At 43.8% G+C, this 14,578-nt stretch overlaps 1 protein-coding gene across 11 annotated transcripts in view; it reads right to left on the minus strand.

Moving 5' to 3' along the window:
- Nucleotides 1-3,493: 3,493 nt before the first annotated feature.
- CAMK2G (calcium/calmodulin dependent protein kinase II gamma) overlaps nt 3,494-14,578 on the minus strand; it is a 109,588-nt gene continuing 98,503 nt past the window's right edge. For 10 of the 11 annotated variants that reach the window (XM_082764744.1, XM_082764751.1, XM_082764753.1 and 7 more), the window contains 4 exons: nt 11,221-11,296; nt 10,607-10,701; nt 9,246-9,491; nt 3,494-6,261 (listed from right to left, as the gene is read on the minus strand). In XM_082764744.1, coding sequence (XP_082620870.1) covers nt 9,259-9,491; nt 10,607-10,701; nt 11,221-11,296 — 404 coding nt within the window. In that variant the 3' untranslated portion in view covers nt 3,494-6,261; nt 9,246-9,258. Of the gene's footprint in view, nt 6,262-9,245; nt 9,492-10,606; nt 10,702-11,220; nt 11,297-13,487; nt 13,614-14,578 lie in introns of all 11 variants that reach the window. The other variant, XM_082764745.1, reaches the window with a different exon arrangement.

Genomic DNA, 14,578 nt, shown 5'->3' on the forward strand with positions numbered 1-14,578 from the left:
AACAAAAAAAAAACGCTATATTGAATATTCCTAATTTGCCCATTTCTACTGAAATTTTACTGTCAGGAAACCCATTTCTTTCTATAGGGAAGGTCAAAGCATAATGCTGTATAAAAGAAACATGTTACCACATGTCAAAACTCACAAGTTAATGAAGTATTTCTAATTGGTTTGAGAGACTTTTATTGATATTGCACATGTGTACGAGATCAGGTGTTCAAACTTGCTGACAATTAAAATAAAATCAGCATTAATACTACTGTGGGATGAACACAGGTGAAATCTGTTTATGACTCCTAAAAACATTTAGACTACCTCAAAGTTTGGGCCACTTAGATAGGAAAGACACGTTCTACTCATAAGCTGTTTGAAATCCATCTCTTTGGATTTACCATACTTTTCATTTCATTCCAAGAAAAATATGAGAAATCCAAAGAGATGGATTTTCCAGTATTAAAAAAACAAACAAACAAACAAACAATAAAAATACAATGGATCCAAAGAGATGAATTTCAAACAACATAGGTGAGCAGAACATGTCCTTATAATAGGTAAGGTTTGTGGGTTTTTTTTAGTTTAAAATAAACTTCCAAATATGTAAGAAGCAGCAAATTGGCAAATTGCTTTATACAACTGCACTGCCCTATCTACTAATACAGGCCATGAGAAGTTCCAGTGCAAGTAAGGCCTTGGAAGCACACCCAGCTCCTTTTTTCAGCCTCCCCTCTGTTGGTACAAACACTGCAGGTCGTGATGAGAGAGTATTTCATCCCAGCAAGAACTAGCCAAGTCCCAGCTCTGTCAATATACCGTGTTAGGGTAGATTATTTCTGTGAATAAAAGTCACCATGCCCAACCACTCATGGCTAATTATGATGAATAAAATTATGTAAATTGTCACAGATAAGGGCAAGCAACCTTTCTCCTCTTCCCCTATACCACTGTGCTTTAGATTACCCCTCCAAAGCACAAGGATGTTTCAGATTGAGACTGTATTTTGACTTAATTTTTTGCATCCTTCCACTGTGGTCAGGTTGCCATAAAAAACACAAGCATGTGTCTTTCTGTTTTCTATCTAAGGCTTCTTATAGCATAGAGGAAATTGCTTCCTTACAATTCTTTGTGGTACTACACGCCAGTAAATTCCTGTTCCTAACCAGCAGGCAGGCAGGCAAGGCATTCCTGCAGGTGAGGAGTTCTCAGGCACTCAGGGTCTCACGGGGAAGATTCATAACCCTCCACTCAAGCCACTTTAAGTGCCCCCAAGGACCACCTTTCCCAGCTCTAAAATAAATCCATTTCAACCCCAAATAAACAAGCATTCCAGGTGCATTACTCTGCAGCCCTAAACCTTTCCAGTTCTCAGGGAAAAAAAGAAAAAAAAAAAAAACAGTCTGTGATGTGTAGCAGCAATACCATCCAGCTGCTGTGCATCACTCTTCATCAGTCTGTTTCTAGTTGCTACAGAGGTCAGCCTTGTTATCAGCACGTACAAAGGGAAAGAGTGAAGCACACAGCACACAAGTGGGTTGTCTGCAGTCACCCTGCAGAACTGTAACACAAACCAGGAACAGATCATGCCTTCTGATCGCTAGTCAAATACTCCATCCCTTTGTCTACATTATCAGTTGTACATAAAGAAAAAGGTAATAGTTTTCATAATAAAATGGAAAGGATACAAACACTTGAGATCTAATGCTGTTCCTGCTTCTCCCCAGCTCTCACACATACTACAGCGTTAAAACATCCTGCCCAAATTTGTTCTGCTAGCCCATCAAGTGACAGTAGACCAGTCCTGGTTTAAAGGGAAATCAGATTTAGGCACAAATAAAAGCTACCATTAATCCAGTCCCCCAGAGCATAATCAGCCCACGTGTACCAGCGTTCATGTGCATATACTGGGAGGGAGAGGCACACTTGGGAGGCCACGCTCAGCCACTTCTCTTATGTAGGAAGATGGCAAATGCCATCCAACAGAATGAGCAAATTGTAACTACACAGGCACACTGGAAAATAAGTCTGTGAAAAAGTTGCAGCTTCAGATCTAATGTTAGAGGTATTGAGCTGCAGATCAATGCCATTCCCAATCCCTGCTGCCAGAGAAGAAAACAAGAGGCCTTTCTAGAGAAAATTTATCAGACTTACACATTTCTCAGAGCTCCTGTCCAAGACAGACTAACAGAGCAATTGTGAGTGGTGAAGGCACATAAAGAGCAACTTAAACCAACATCATCTTTTTTCAATTAACGTACTTAAATCTCACAAACACACACATGAACCCTCTGAAAGACCCCGTATATATAGTCCATAAATATTCCTGACAGAAGAATTAGCCTGCCTATTGTACTTCCAATAGCAGCATTTAAATGACTCTGGTTAAATGTGCTGGTTAAGAGAGCTACAACGAACACAGGTGACTAGCACTAACTTTATGGGCATCTTTTCCTCGTGAATATTGGATCGTACTGCCACATTTCTTCCAAGACCATTAAGGTATGGTTAGCTGCTTCATCAGAGAGCTTACCGACTGAATGACACTGCCTTGAATGCCAGCAGTAGCAGCAGCTCTCTTTGCTGCTGCAATAGCAGGAGCTACCTGCTGGCCACGAACAGGTCAGCTCAAGCAGGCTGTAAAACCCTTACTTTCTCCCTTTAAACTAAGGACAATTTTCCTGCTGTTTGATCAGGCAGGAAAAGCAGTCGCCTCCTCAAGCAGCACCAACTGACACCTACTTCCTAGGGAGCCGCAGAACTCCCCTAGGACAGGCCAAACACGGGGAGCAGCACAACCACACCACAGGCTGGGGAGCAGCAAGGGGTGGCTGTGGCATGGGCCTGCGTGCCACTGGCAGCCATGGGGCAGCTCTCGGCAGATAGCACCTGGCTGCCCTTTTGTGAGCGGCCTGAGTGGTACGAGGCTGGAAGTGAAAGGAAAATGCACGAGAGGAAAGAGAGCCTGCCAACAGGTGAAACAGAGCCAAACCACAGCCTTCTGGTTTGCAAAGCCATCACTCTGCTAGAGCGGGCAGCTCTGCACACACTGCTGGACACATCTGCGCCTCTGCAGGAGCATCCCCGTCCCATCTAGAACATGAAATAAATCTGCCAGCTAGCAGACCTAGGGGCTGCCCAACAGCTTGAGTTCAGCACGTATACATCAAGCAAACCTAAAGGCAAGACAGTTTATTCCACAGAAAAGCTTAAATACTGGTAAAGGCAACACAGCAAGCAAGGAGGTAACAGCATAGCTAGGCTAGACCACCAGGAACAGAACCAACCGTTTTCACAGGTTCTACTATCCCTTTGGTTTTTTATTTTTTTTTTTTCTTTCCATTAATGATACCACTTACCTTTTTATTTTTTCAAAATGTGGCTTTTTAATCACATGATATATTGAAATATAAAATAGCTTTGTGGAATGATTTTTATCCCAGAAGTGCCAATTACACATCGTCCCATGGTTTAAATGAAAAGTGTGACACTCAAAACTGTGCACTGTTTAAATGTTATTTTATTAAATATCTTCAGTTCAAGGTTTCATTGTAACAAAGCTATGAAGGTTCTACCAACATTCAGACCAAACAAACAAACACTAGCTAACTTTAATTATTTCTATATCATGCAAAAATTCTGCATCAAATGCCTTCCATTTCCTGTTTAAAATGTGATATTTATAATATATATTATATAGATGCTTATATTAGCCCCATAAGAGAACATTAAGAATGCTAAAGGTGTACAGCTGTGTTTGATAATGGCCATACCAAGCTAAGGTTCTCATTAACTTAAAAAGGAAACAAAACAAACAAACAAAAAAAAAGAGTTTGTCTCCAAGACTGTGCAAAACCAAAAAACCCAACAGTTCTTTTCCTTTTAATTTTTCTCTGAAAGATGCAGGTACGTAATACAGAGGGTTTTCGTTTTATGTATTAATCATCATCATCAGGTAAAGAGACAAGGAAGATCAGACCTAAAGAAGGCATGCATAATGTTTTGTATTTATCTTTTTTAAAATGGCATAATTGTAATCTCCTGTTTGCTCTCTCTTTGTGGCTTAGAAAAAAACAAAAAAAACAACAACTGAATAAAATATCAAGGCTTCTTGTTTTTCCACTTCACTCAGTGGCTTAGTGCTGTCTTTAAAATGTTTTGAAATAATATCATTTAGTGTTTGCCCCCTACAGGTTCAAGCCCCACAATTCCTCCCCAGGATGGTGGAGGGAGGAATAAAAGAGTATTTACTCTGACAAACCTGGGGCATGTAGATGGTCTTTTCCTTCCTCACGGGTTAGCTGATCTAATCCTGGTGTGGGTTAGCACCTCTCTGACAAAGGGAGCAGACAGCTATCCAGGGCAGACAGCCACACTTTGTGCAACAGCTTTTACTTTCTGCATGCTGTTAAATAAGGATTAAAATTTCAAATTAGCTTTCTTCTGTTCCGTAGTCTGTAAAAAGGTTGCCTCACATTTTGTATGCTGTCAACACAATCACATCAATTGCCTTGAAAGATACAAAAAATAATTAGGGGGTAGACAGAAATTCAGGTAAAAGCCCATCCCAGATGATATAAAGAATGAGTAACACTGTCCTTCCCCTTGGTCAAGACAAACCCTGTTACTGAAAGGGTCCACCAAAAAGGCAGTTTTCTGCTTGGGGCTAGGATCAGTTCTTGGTAAGGTCAACAAAACAATTCCATATTCCCCAACTAATGAATAAAGAAAATGGACTCCCTTTCCAGCAAAGAAAAGAAAGGAAGATGAATTGGCCCAAAGGACAAACATCAGATCACATGTGCTAATTCCCTTTCCCCTCTGCTTCATGAGGTATCCTCTAACACCCAGAGGCAACACCAGGAGGCGGCCTGGAGTCCTACAGCTACGGTTTGAGGTTCTGATCTGATAGTTTTCTGTGTTACAACATCACTGTAAAAAATAGAAAAATTACCCAAATAAACACTAGGAAACATGACACTTACAAACATCAGATGGGTTAGTGGTGGGGACAAGCACCTGGCTGGGGCTGCTGGCTCCCACTGCTTTTTTCATCGGAAATCGAACAAACCAAACAGGAGGCCAGGTAACCCCGTTATTTCTATGGTGCATATATTTCAGTATAAAAAACACACGCTATTTATGCCTCGTATAGGAGTGTATGTGCAAGTCTTCATGAAGAACATAACACTAAGTTTCTTGTCTGCTTCCTAAGGAACACGTGTTCTGCAGCACTGTGGATCCCAACTATGCTACTAGAAAGAAAAAAAATAGAAAATCCCATACATGTACCCTCTTCCTCTAAAATCTCTGCTCTTAATGCTGTTTTTAGCGCTTTTTCTTTTTTCTTTTTTTTTTTTTTTTAATTAAATAAGCTGGCTTCAAACATCCATGTTTGGCCAGGTAGTGGCTGTTTCTAAAACCTGTATCTTTGAAGAGCAAGCTTCTATTTAAGTTATATTCACTTAAACCCACTTTTTTTTAACCCTTACTTACACCATTAGTTTTATATCAACATCCCATTTTGTTTTTTCTTTTTTAAAAAAAAGTCTGTTTTGGGATCCAGCAGCTGAGCAACCAGCTTTCCATAACGTTTTTGCTGTGCAGAAATCGAAGAAGAAGCTCAGGCTGAAGTCAGTCTGCTGGGCAATAGGAAGAGAAGCGCCTCCTCACTCTTGCGCCCCAGTCTTCACACTGGCTCCTCTGGGGTCTCCTCGCCACCACTCACTGATTGAAGTCACAGCACAGCCTGAACGCGATGTTAACTTCCACCATGGCTTTGCGGAGCACAGTTCAGCCATCCGCTGCTCAAGCCGCCTCCTTTTTTTGCTCTCCCTCTCTCTCTCTCCTTCACTTTTGCTTTCCCCCTCACTTCATTTCCGAAAGATGTTCCAGCTGCTGCCATTTTCTTAGCCCTGGGGGAGGGGGCACGTTGGATAATCTGTCATTTATTTAGCATTACTCCTGTTTGTTTGTTTTTTTATTATTTTATACAAACAACATGTCTTTTTTTTTTTTTTTCTTTTTTTAGATTTAAAAACACCTTCGTACAGCAGAAACAGACACGATGGATCCATGGAAAACAACAGAAAGGCAGCGCCCGGAGCATCAGATGCATGCAGGGTTTCGTGCATTTGGCTGCTGCCTGTTTGTAATTTGTATTTTTTTTTTTTTAATGTCAAAACAGACATGACCGTTGCTGTCACTCAGGCACTCCAGAGCTGCGTGCTAAGAAGATATTGCCCTCCAGCTGAGTATCTCCACAAGTTGCTGCAGTCATGAAGAGGTAGCGTCCACCCAGATAGAAGAGAGAAGAGGGCAGAAGATGAAAGGAAATAAAGCCAAATGTTAGCTCAATTAATAAAACAAGTTTTTCTATGGGTAAGTATTTGGCGCAGGGAAAAACCCTTCCTAAATCAGACTGGAACTCATTAGCAGAGCCCTGAAGACATGAGGAACACACTTTCCCTTCCAGGTGGCTGAGTGTGCCAACAAAATTGAGCTACTTGCTCAAACGAATTACTTGCTTGATTGGAGCATATCTGGGTCCACTATCTAATAGCGGCATGTGCCAGAAGTTGAAGAAGTTTCCCCAAAGGGGTGATCAAAGAGTCTGGCCCTAACGAACAATTTCCACCTCACTGCCAATTGGCGTTTGCCTTGAATAGAAAGATCTATAACTATTATTTTAAAGTCTTCAGCATTTTCTGCTCTGGATGTTCTTAATATCTAAACAAATGTATGACCTTTTCTGCAGTTTTGCAAATTTGTAGCCTTAGTGATGGCTTTTAGCAAAGGGTCCTCCTGGCTGATCTCATTGCGTCAAACTACTGGATTTATTTTGATCAGTTAAGTTTGGTTGATTTTTTTTCATATTTATATATAGAAAGATGATTTTTGGCACAGCCAAAATCATCTTTCTACAATTTCTTACTTTGCTTATTTTTTTCCAACTCTCTTATTAGTTCTCTCCCTTCTTGGTTACTCTTCTCTCCTCATACAGAAGTCCTCTGATTATCCTCAAATTTCTTTTATAGCTGTTGTATCTTTTCATGGTGACTTACCCAAAACTGAACTCTGCCTTGCAGGTGAGAACAAACCATTGATTTCTATTTAAGCATTATTATTCACCTCATTCCTTCTTCATCCTTAACCTTCAATGCACATGGGCCAACACGGCTCACAAATGATTCCATGTGGTTCACTGGGGGCTGAACCACTCATAACTGCATGTGGTTACACTTCCTTCAGAACCCAGAAATGCATACAAATACTTCAACTTAATTTTATTTTTTAAATATTGTTTTAACCAACATTTTGTGGTTTGGAAATGGATTCTACTCTGCAGTTTTCAAAAGCTCTCCAGTACATACTTTTGGAAGAGGTGCAATGTTTCAGCAGCTGAGTCAAGGAAACACAACTCCTCTGTAGCAGCTACGACACTTCACTCCTAAGCTTTCTCAGAACTTCTAGGCATAGTCACCAAGCCATACCAGTCTTCAGTTTTTTAATTTGTTCTGCATCTTTTTTTGAGACTTCACAGCAGATTATGTTTAAGACGTAAGTCTCCCTCAACACTTCGATGATGAAGAACAATGAAAAGAAGTTATTTTTTGTTTCCCTCCAATGGCATTATCCTTCTCATTGCCTTACTCCCTGCTGAAAAAAAATCAGCTGATTGTCCAGCTCTCTTGAAAGCTCCCCTGGTTTTTAGGGCATCCTGACTGACTTCTGCTTCCCAAATTCCATTTGTGACCTCTGCAATCTGCTTGTGGTAGTTCACATTCCTTTCCATTGCCTTCACTAGGGCTCAATCCCTCACAATCCAAATGAACGCAAACTGCTTTTGGCTTAGTTCTTAGTAGTACACATGGTGCAGTAACTATACTCAAGTGGCTTGTTCTCAAATGAATACATTTTAAAAAGCTTGCCTCCCCGGTGTAGAAGTGTTGTTGTTTTTGTTTGAAATAGAGAATTATGAGTAAAAAGGTTTTAAGATTAGGAAGCTTAGATCTTTAAAATGAATATGTCATATACTTCAGTATACAACGAAAGGAAGCAGAAAGATTTTGTACATCTCAATAAGAGTAAAGTAATAAAGACACCAAAATGCCTAAAAAGCATACTTCAAAAAGTAAGTGGAACCATACTGTTCTCCTTCAAGAGCAAGAAACAATTGTTGCTTCAAGTCAAATTTTATAATTGAAGTTTCCTCCCATGCTGAATTGTGTCAAGCTAATTGGGGAATGTTTTAAAACCTCTAACATTATCATTTGTTTAGATTTCTTTTCCTCTGAGTTTTTCAACATTGTAAGCTAAATAGCTTCTGCTCATCAGCAAATTGGTAGTAAATTTTATAAAAATACATCGTTATTCTTATGGCATAGAAATTGTTCTCTACAGATTTTTTAACATACTCTTTAGAGTATGACATTCTCATTAAAAAGTTCTCTGAAATCACCAACATGTCATTCAAATTCTCCTAACTACTCTACCTGCTCTGTCCATTCCCTGATTCATAGACAAGGTATTAAACTAGCCTAAGAAGACAAGTAATTTCCCCAGGGTTTGGCAGTACGTTATACGAAAAGAACCTTTCACTGCCAGTTTTTCTCCCAAGCTTGCCTTTTTCTCCTTGTACACCAACACTTACAGCTTGTGCTCAAGGCTGGATTCACTCCTCTGTCTGACAGCCTGTATCTGCCCTTGCTGGTAGTTTTAATCACCTGTGCTGTTGGCATTATCAGAACAGGTCTGTTAGATCGAGGCATTTTTCGGCACCTGCTAACTGACCTCTTTGCTTTTGTCAAAGCTCAAGATTTTACCAGCTTTATCTGGCAATGCTACATTAACCAAAGAAGAATCCTTTCTGTAATGAAGTACAGGAAAGGTAGATCCCTGACAGCTGGGAAACAGCAAACCTGTGCACGTGCACACTATGAGATACTCTGCTCTGTGTGCTCTGTCTGAGCACAAAGCTAAATATACAGGAGCGAGTACTGCAGGTACAAGAGTATCTATGCTCAGGAGCAACCATCTGGCACATGGCTTTGGTTTGTCAGGAGTGTCAGATAATCCTCCAGAGACCAGAGGACAAGGCTGCAACAGACCAGTGGACATTTTTAGCCTGCAGACAACTAAAAATGGTTCTCTCACAGCTAAACACCCTTGAATAGTCTGGGAGTATGGCACTGAATTCCCACATACAGCAGCCTTGGATGTGTACGATATATTCTTTCCCAGTTAGTCCATACCCATGTATGATCCTCACTGGAGAGGTGCTGCAGGGGCTCCAGAGCAGTGGTAGTGGACGTTCAGCCACTTGCCATCTCGGCGGTGCCAGACGCGAGTCTCTTCAGACTGCGTGGTGCGGGGCCGGCCTTGGCCGTCAATGTACTGTGTCAGACGGATGTATGCGATGCAGGCAGCATCTTCACCGATGACATGGACGTGGGGGTTCAGGATGGTGGTGTGTATCGGCTTGCTGTTCTTCGACAGTACTGGCAGAACACACAAAACCATCAGCTTAATTTTACCACTACGAGAACAGCTCCCCCGCAGCCTCCAATTTTTGTAGTCTACTCACCTCCAGCTTGATTCTGGGATACAACAAAAATTGCTCCTGTAATTTCCAGGCAAATTCCAAGCCTATCTTTTCCCTATCACCTGTCTTTCAAAACTTAGCCCTTATTATTGCCTGGAACCCCCCGGTTTCTTTGTTCTCACTTATTTTGCAAAGGACACTTGCTACTCTTTCAACATCAGTACTGCCGTTTCCTTAGTTATAGGAAAAAATGTTTCAATTATCAGAAATGTAGCAAGAGTCAACAGTCAGGATATCTGTACAGCAGGCCTGCATTAAATACAAACAGGTCTCAGAGAAGCGTGAAACTTACTCCAGGACAGGCTTTTTAGAGAGACAAAGTCTCTGCATGGTTAGAGCACTAGTAATGGCCTATACTAAGGACCTTGACATATCCCCCAAAAATCAAAGAAATTGAACAGCTCAGGATTTAAATTTCAGTTACTTCATTCTGTGGAAACACGCAGGGAGGGAGGCAAATCCACTGGTATAAATGATAGCATTTTTCCCAACTCTTTTTCCTGCCCCAGACTGAAAAAGGTGACCCCCGTATCCTAATGAACTTAAGGGATTCATTCGGTGGTAGAGATCAGAAACCACCCAGGGAAACCTCCAAGTTCACACGTCAGCAGTTTGTGCATAATACACTTCACATCTGACCATTCAGTACATCTATCCCAAACATACAGGTTGTTTCCACGCGAATGTGTTCATTTTTTCCATTTCCATATCAGTAGGAAATCCGGTGCCTCAAACTTTTAGAGGTCCTGTTATCGACACTTACAAAACACTTGCATCAGGCAAATCATATGCGTACAGCGGAGGGATCAGGGGGTTAGAACTGAACTTGTTGCTGAAAAAGGCTTTTGAGAGAAAGAATGCTGTCTCTTATAAATGCATCACAACCCATGTACAACCAAGTTCTTGCTGGTTATGATAGGCAGTAAAAACAAGAGCAATTTTTCCCCAAAAAGGTGAAATAAATGAAGATTAGAGAAAAGACTGATGGTGTTACCAAATCTACCCACTCACAGTTCTCGAAGTAAAACTTATGGAAATCCATTCCTTCAACCAGGTTCCCCAGTGCTTCAGGTTCAAACGAGGTCAAACCAGGATCACAGATTTTTCTGCAAAGAAAAGCAATACAGCCTTACAGCCTGCATCTAAGTCCAAAGGCTCCTTACACAATGAAGTATTGGTATGGCATGGGACTTGCACTGTGTCCTAACCATTTCACTAGTCTGAGCAAGCTCTTAGAGGATGGGGTACTGCTGCAACCACAGGGTTGGTGGTAGTTGGCATTTCATGTCAAACAAGCCTCTGTGTTTCTGGTATACAACCTTTTATTCTTTATGCTCATCTCACTGTCTCTCCTCCTCCCCCCAAACACACACACAGCTTACAAAGCCAGGGCATTTTCCTTTTGCCACTCCTGTTGCTGTTTGATACCTGACTTCTACTTCAAGTTCATTTAAACAGCTCTACTGTATTCCTGACTACAAGTGAGAGAGGCTAAGAAGCACACCAATATTTATCATACCCAATTGTACGACTCTTACTCATACCCGGAAGCCACAACATAACTTGCACACGAACTGATTGGTGACCTGTCAGAAGGCATCTATGCACAAACCAACAGTACTTACGTATAAGCCTCAAAGTCTCCATTGTTGATGGCTTCTATCAGCTGCTCTGTTATCTTAATGATCTCCTGCTTACGCACTGCGAACAAGAAGAAAGAACAATTTAACTGCACGTAAGACTTCGATAGGAATATGGGGCTAGTGGGTGCTTCCTACAAGCAATTTGCAGAGCACCATTAGTGTAGCTCTCATAGGATGCTGCTCCCTGCATTTTGGAGATATGCAGTAACGACAGCCATCCATATGAGAATAGGGGGGCAGTGGTATGATAGGGGAATGGTGATCCCATAATGCAGGGAGAAATGAAATAAAGATGTCATATTCAATTTTTTTTTTTCCTTTTCTTCTAGAAAAGCCTGTCTCGTGCACTGGAGGTGTCTCCTGAATGACAGCTCTAGGTGCTTCCAGGGATTCTGACCAATGAATGTCAGTGAACCTGCCCATGTGAAGCATTTGTCTAGCAGCTTAAATTGTAGAAACCCTTCACCACAGTAGCCATGGGAAAATCGCCACCACACAGACCAAGCGAATTGGAAAAAATCTCCCAACAACTTGCCTATCACCATCACCAATACCTCAGCTATTATGAATGCTGCAAACAAGCAACTGGGACATGTAGGGATGACTTCCACAAGCTAGAAAGACAACCACAGCAGGATAGATGGGTTGGACGAACAGGCCCTAGGCATACACTAATATGCACTCTGTCCCTCAGGCAGATCCCTACGGCAGAGCCCTTACCAGCACTGCTGTTAACCCAGCCCCAGCACACTGGACTTCAGGACGAGTGAAGACAGCAGGCTAGCTGTCTACTGCTGATTCGACCTTGCTCTGGCCTGCACCTCTGCACTTTCTTCTCTTGGTTTACCACAGCTGATTGCCCATGCCCCATCCCCTTTGAAGCCTTCCATCACCCTTACTGATATCTGGAGTCCTTCACACTGACAGAGTTTGGCTCAGCTCTGTGAAGAAACACAAGTTAAGGTCTATGACTGTATGCACACCCAACAGATCTTCAGCCTTCCCCACAGTTTCCCTTGAGGTAGGATATGGTACACATCATACAAGCGTATAGGAGGTGCTCTATCATTATCTTCACCATCACCATTACCACATAATTTCTAATCCCTACCACCAGAACTGTAATTCATCTGCCCTTAGGCATCTGAAGTGTAGGTGTCTGAAATGGAACTAGTCACCAGTCTTCTCCTGTAGGCCCTGAAAGAAGTAAGCACCTCTGCAAGCCTCACCTGAGGTATTTCGGATGCCTATCATTAGGAGCACAGCCCTGAAACATAACCTAGCATCTTTAGGTGTCCAAGTCAGAAAAGCTGACTCCCACTCTAGACGCCAGAAGATGTTAGTGCGAACTCCCCTCCACCTTAAACTTTCATCCACATGCGTGTATCATCCCAGCACTGGGAAGTACAGCTGAAGAGCAACAAGGTGATAATCCCAGTGGCTCAGAAAGATGCCTGCACCCACTCTGGAAATCTATTAAGAGGATTATACTACCCAGTTAGCCACGGGAACATCTTGGTTAGGGAACAACTGGTCATGGTGGTAAGGGAGCTAGTTTTACCGCTCGGGCTGTATAAATTTCCACATACAAAGTGACATATAGAAGGAATGGATCAAAATGACATAGTGGGCTATGCCTATTATGAAGAACACTTTTACAAGCAAATCGCCTGGAACGGCTTCCCCACGAAGCATGGCTATACATTGGATCCCCCTCCCAAATGTGTGCCATGCCTGTAAAACGTGATCCATGGGAAAGGCGCCACTTGGGATGAGTGACAAATCTGCAGACCGCAGCCACCGCGTGCTGGCTCGTCTCAAGACCTGCACCCACCTCCCAAACATCACCACACAGCAGCGCTGACCCTACCCCTGCGACGCAAGTCCCCTCCACCAGACTGCGCTTGCCTTCTGGCTTCTCCTACATGTCCCGAGCCCGCAGTGACACACAGAAGGCGACCCGCGTTTTGCAGCGGGCAGTGTCCCCGGCCGGGGGCAGGAAGGCGTCCCCACCGGCTGTGCTGCACCCCCGAGGGGCCGCGCAGCGCGGGCCCGGCCCCGGGGCTCCCCCCGGCGGCCTCCGCCGCTCCCCGCAGCCGGCCCGGCCCGGCCCGGGAGCGCCGCCTGGGGGCGGCCCGAGGCCTGCGGCCCGCCCAGGGGGGTGAGGTGTTGGGGACAAGGGGAGCCCGGCGCCTAGGGGAGCTAGTCAGTCGCACTACTCGGCTACTGCTACCCAGCTGCTAACTTACACGGTGCACTGCTGTGCACAAAGGGAACTACTGGAGTGAGCAAGGGCTCCGACCGAGCACGCTCTAACTCCAGTGTCTGCCCTGGGCTGTCCCAGGCAAGAAGCTTCTCTTCACAAGACTGGGTAGCTGCAAAACAAATGTAAGCGTTAAAATAATAAACAAACAAACGTAAACCAGAAAGCAAAATAAAGACCAACACAGAAATACAAACACACGCAAGCCCCAACCCGTGGGCACACAGAGACGCCCCCATCCCAGCGAGCCGTCCCTGCTCTGCTCCGTGGCCTGTCCCACAGGGCACCCCTCGGAGCACGGCGAGGAGGGAGAGCTCACGCTGGCCAGGAGGGTGACAGAGCAGCACAAGGGCAAGTATGAGGTGGGAGAGAGGGGGGAAAGGAAGCAGGGCAGCCAAACCACTGCACACCAGCTAAGAGAGGAGCGGGGAGGGAGAACGCTGCCCCGCACTGCTCGCTGCCGCTCCTCGGGGCTCCAAGCAGGGCCTCACCAAGAACAAGAGGAACGAGGTAATAAGGAAGCGGTGATGGACAGTTCACAGCAAAACGGGCTCGAGATCATTTCCCTTCCATTCTGGCTAGACAAAACACCTTGCCCATTACGCCTCACAAACCAGCAGTTTGACATTCTTAGAGCTACTTCAGAAATATTAACACAGAGGCTCTGACTGCTGCATCACGAGGCACTGGCGCTGTGCGCAGGAAACCAGGAATAGATGACAGGAGGAGACAGAAGAGGGCATGCCTGCTCCTCTCTTCCCACCAGACTGCCCTGAGCAGAATCAAACACTTCAGGTGTTCCCAGCTCACATTAAGGATCATTCTGTCGCAGCATTAAGCAGTCAGACAACTAGTAAGGTACACGTATAGGGGGAAGGCTGAGACCCCACCTCAATCTTCTCTGACCTGCTAGCATTCTCACACCCCTTTTCAGAGGTGTTCAGCCACAGATTCCTCTATGGAGACAGCTGGTTCAGGAGGGATTGAGGCACCACAGTCGACAGACTAACCACGCTACCAGCAATTGAGCACAGCAGACATGCAAAGTAAAGCACAACAGAGAGAAAGATGCTCCTC

This window comes from Aythya marila (genome assembly GCF_965140915.1).
Source record: "Aythya marila genome assembly, chromosome: 7".
Lineage (NCBI taxonomy): Eukaryota > Metazoa > Chordata > Aves > Anseriformes > Anatidae > Aythya > Aythya marila.